General features: G+C 47.3%; 1 protein-coding gene across 2 annotated transcripts in view; it reads left to right on the top strand.

Moving 5' to 3' along the window:
• Positions 1-467: 467 nt before the first annotated feature.
• Gpnmb (glycoprotein (transmembrane) nmb) overlaps positions 468-4,034 on the top strand; it is a 22,650-nt gene continuing 19,083 nt past the window's right edge. For both annotated transcript variants that reach the window (XM_013024399.1, XM_013024400.1), the window contains exon 1: positions 468-622. In XM_013024399.1, the coding sequence (XP_012879853.1) occupies positions 553-622 (70 nt within the window). In that variant the 5' untranslated portion in view covers positions 468-552. The remainder of the gene's footprint in view (positions 623-4,034) is intronic.

Raw genomic sequence — 4,034 nt, 5'->3', positions numbered from 1 at the left:
ACACAGGTATGTGTTTATCCACAAATGTATAACATGATTACCAATGGCTGGAAGGACACCTCCACAGCTATCTCCTCTTGGGGAAAAGTGATGTACAGCATGGACCAGCACAGTGAGCTTGTTATCTTAATTCTTTAAAAGATGCACGAGCTGGAGATGGTACTGGTGAAGGATTCATTGTATTCATCCCAGTGAAGTTGGAGAACTGAAATTAGAATTAGTGAAGAGTATTAAAAGAGAGTCATAGGAAAAGCAGCTCCCTCAAAACTAGTAGATGTGGGATTACAAAGTCAAAATAGCGTGCCTCTGAAAATGGAATAATAGATGCCAAGGGCCTATGAGTCACAAGCACATGAGTTGCAAGAGGTTGAATTCAAGAGAACAGATCAGGCAATGCTGCTTAATACCATCACATGATCTGTCCGGAGGCCCTGTATTTCATTAAAATAAAGAGTGGGGCACAGCAGAGCCCAGAACACTGTTGCTCAGGGTGGATGGATTCCTAAGAGTTACAAGTGGAGCCCTGATTGCCCTGGCCCGTGAGGACTCAGCATGGAATGTCTCTACCACATCCTGGGATTTCTGCTTCTGGCTTCAGGACTGCCACTCTGTGCCACCAAGAGTGAGTTTCTGTTTCTCTGTTGGTGTTTAACCCACTCTCTGGCTGTTGGCTCAAGTGATGGATAATAATGCCCTCTGAGCAGGCCTGGGTTGGAGCTCCGTGGGAAGCAATTACCGCCTCACCCATTTCTTCTACCCACAGTAGGAATGCTGGAAGGACAGCAAAAGCCCTCCAAGCCCATCTTTGCTTCTGGTCCATGAAGCTCCCCTGAGCTCTTTCCACTGTACTTGCCCCACAGCGGTCACAGGCAGGAGGACAGTTGCTGTTGCAACAAAATGTTGGCTCTCTCCAAAAGGATGGAGAGCTCAGAGGAAAACAGGCTCCCAGGTCTGACCCAGGAGCCTTCACCCCCCCACAGCACAGACTCTTGCTGAGCTGAACTGCCCCAACCTTTCTGCAGCTTGCTGTGCTCACTAAGCAGTAAGCTTAGTGCATTCCTCTTCCTGCCAGAGTTCCAGTTTAGGGAGGTTCGTTTGTTTGTTGGGGAGGGGGAGGCGGGAGGGGGGAGGGGGGTGTTGTTTGTTTTAACTTTTTCTTTTTCTTTTTTTTTGGTAAGGGGAATCGAGTCCAGGACTTTGTACTTGCTAGGCAAATGCTTTGCCACTGAGCTACATCCCAGAGAGATTTTTAAATACCTTTGTTGTTTGTTTTTGTTGTTTGTTTTATTTTGGTGCTGGTAATGGGGCTTGAACTAAGGGCCAGGATGCTTTCCTAGTTTTCTTTTTCATTAAAAGTTGATGCTCTACTATTTGAGCCAACCTCCATTTCTGGTTTTTTTTGCTGATTAATAGGTGATAAAGTCTTATTGGCTTTTTTTTTTTTTTTGCTTGAGCTGGCTTTGAACTGTGATCCTCAGATCTCAGTTTCTCTGAGTAGCTAATCCTACAGGTGAGAGCTGCTGGTGCTGGGCATAAAAATGGCCCTTTAAAGTTCATTTTCAACATAGTATCTTGTACATCTCATTGTTACAATGGGTCAACCTGTATCCCTATTTAAGCATTTTGTTTTTTCCCTTCCCCTCCCCAAATTAGAAAAGTGTATATACAAGATGCAGGGCACCGGAATCCAATACAGTGAAAACAGGGGTTATATCCTGGGGGAGGAGCATACCAAAGAAACAAAAAATCACATAGTATATTACGACTCGTGGAGGGGAGGGAGGGAGGAGTTGGGGAGGTGGGGAGGGAAGGGATGGTAAGGGGAAAACAAAGGAGGAGGTAACAATGCTCAATAGGAAATGTACTCATTACCTTACTCATGTAACTGTAACCCCTCTGTACACTATTTTTACAATAAGAAACATATTTTTTTAACTGTCCCTTTAAAATGCTGCCGTGGGATGAAATGACATGTTTGGGGATGAGAGAGCAGCTTGTGTGAAATCTGCTCTTACCCTCTGAACCTGAGAACTGCAGAGCGGAGGCAGACCCGCTTGCGCCTGCGTGCCTATGCTAGCTGCTGTGCTTACATTGCTCAGGTGATTCCCGCATTCACCTTAATGGAGCAATGGTCCCGTGAATAGCGAAGACCTCCAAACTCAGGCTCGTGGATGCACCAGGGCACCTGCATGGCGCTTCCTCCTCCAGGGGAGAGCCAGTGGGCCGGGCAGAGAGAGGCGACGCTGGAGTCCTGGGCTGAGGGATTGTGATCAGAGAGGAAAGTGATCCTCATGGTAGCCAAAGATGCTCAGAGCTGGGGGCGGGGAGGGGGGTGCCCAGGCTGGCCTCCGACCCCCTGCCACTTCACGAGGCAGCTGGGGGTGAGGGGTGGGGGCTAAGTAGCATTGAGGACCTGGAGTGGGTGGATTGGAGGGATCTGGTACTGATTGTCATCTTTGCCAGAGAGGGCAAGGAATTCGCCCCAGGCCACACAGCTGGCAGGCAGCTGACCAAGCCTGCCATAGCCCTGTCCTTCCGCTAGGGAAAGAGTAGAACAGATTTGGGCTCCCTGCCAGCCTGGCTGTGCCACCAGTGACTTAGCTTCCGTGAATCTCCCTTCCCGCATCTGTTTTGCAAAGGGGACCTGGCAGGGACAGGCCTGCAGCACCTCGGAGAGCCTCCCAGGATAGATCCCACAGCGCCAGGGTGGGAAATCTGACCCGCCAGGGGCCTGCCTCCTGAGCCCAGCCCCCTTTCACCGGGATCCCAGGCGCTGCCCAGTAAACCAGGCCAAACAGGACGCTGAGTTTGAGCAGACCATCTGCTACCATTCTTGGGTTATTCTTGTTCTAGGTGAAATATTCTGGCCAGAAGAAAACAGGATTTAGTGTTGTATGGAACTGCAAGGCCACTCACTCTGCCACTTTGCATTGCTATCCCTGGTTAAAAAAAAAAAAGGAGGAAGGAGAGGGTGCCGACTGGTACAGAGCAAGCAGCCCAGCCTCCTGGCTGCTGATGCTCAGAATAGACCCAGATGTACTGGGAAGTCTCCGCTGTGAGGGCGACCAGAACCGCTGAGACTGCCATTCACCTTCAACGTCCACCCGCTGCCCCACCTCCCCTCACACTTTTTAAAAACCCACTTAAGATCTGCTTACTATTGGGGTTTTTTTAGTTCCTTATTTGGGAAAGTAATTGTGGATTCACATGGAATTATAAGAAATAATGCCAAGAGACCCCCATTTACCCTTTATCCAGTTTGCTCCAATAGCATAATTCACAACACAGTATCACAGCCAAGATACTGACACAGAGACGGCCAAAATACAGAAGATTCCATCTCCACAGGTTCCTGGTGGCCTTTTATAGACAATCCCCTCCCATACCTCCAGCCCCTGGCAACCACAAATCCACTCTCCATCTTTATAATTGTAGTATTTCTGGAATTCCACAACCAATGGAATTATATAGCTTGTAACCTTTAGACATCCCCTTCATCATAATTATCTGGAGATTTATGGAAGTTTGCTGTATCAATCATTGCTTCTGTTTTATTGATGAGTGGTATTCCATGGCCAGGAGATATATCTATATCTATATAGATAAGTAGTATCTATATAGATATAGATATATCTCCTGGCCATCTATAGATGGCCATCTATAGATATATCTATATAGATAGATATATTTATCTATATAGGTATAGATATAGATATATCTCCATCACAGGTTGTTTAACCATTCATTCATTGAAGAACAGCTGAGTTATTCCAGTTTGACTATGATGAATAAATAATATTCATGTACAGATTTGTGGGTGAACCTGACTTCCATTTCCCTGGGATGCATGCGAACTGGTTACATACAACTGGTTGTATGTAAGTTTTACAAGAGACTAACAGGGCTAGGAAGGTGGCTCAGTGGTAGAGCGCTTGCCTTGCATGCATGAGACCCTGGGTTCGATTCCTCAGCACCACATAAGCAGAAAAAGCCAGAAGTGGCGCTGTGGCTCAAGTGGTAAAGTGCTCGCCTTG

This window comes from Dipodomys ordii, unplaced genomic scaffold (genome assembly GCF_000151885.1).
Source record: "Dipodomys ordii isolate 6190 unplaced genomic scaffold, Dord_2.0 Scaffold76, whole genome shotgun sequence".
Classification (NCBI taxonomy): domain Eukaryota; kingdom Metazoa; phylum Chordata; class Mammalia; order Rodentia; family Heteromyidae; genus Dipodomys; species Dipodomys ordii.
Note: the sequence above shows the minus strand (reverse complement) of the source record. Positions and strands in the feature narration are given on the sequence as shown.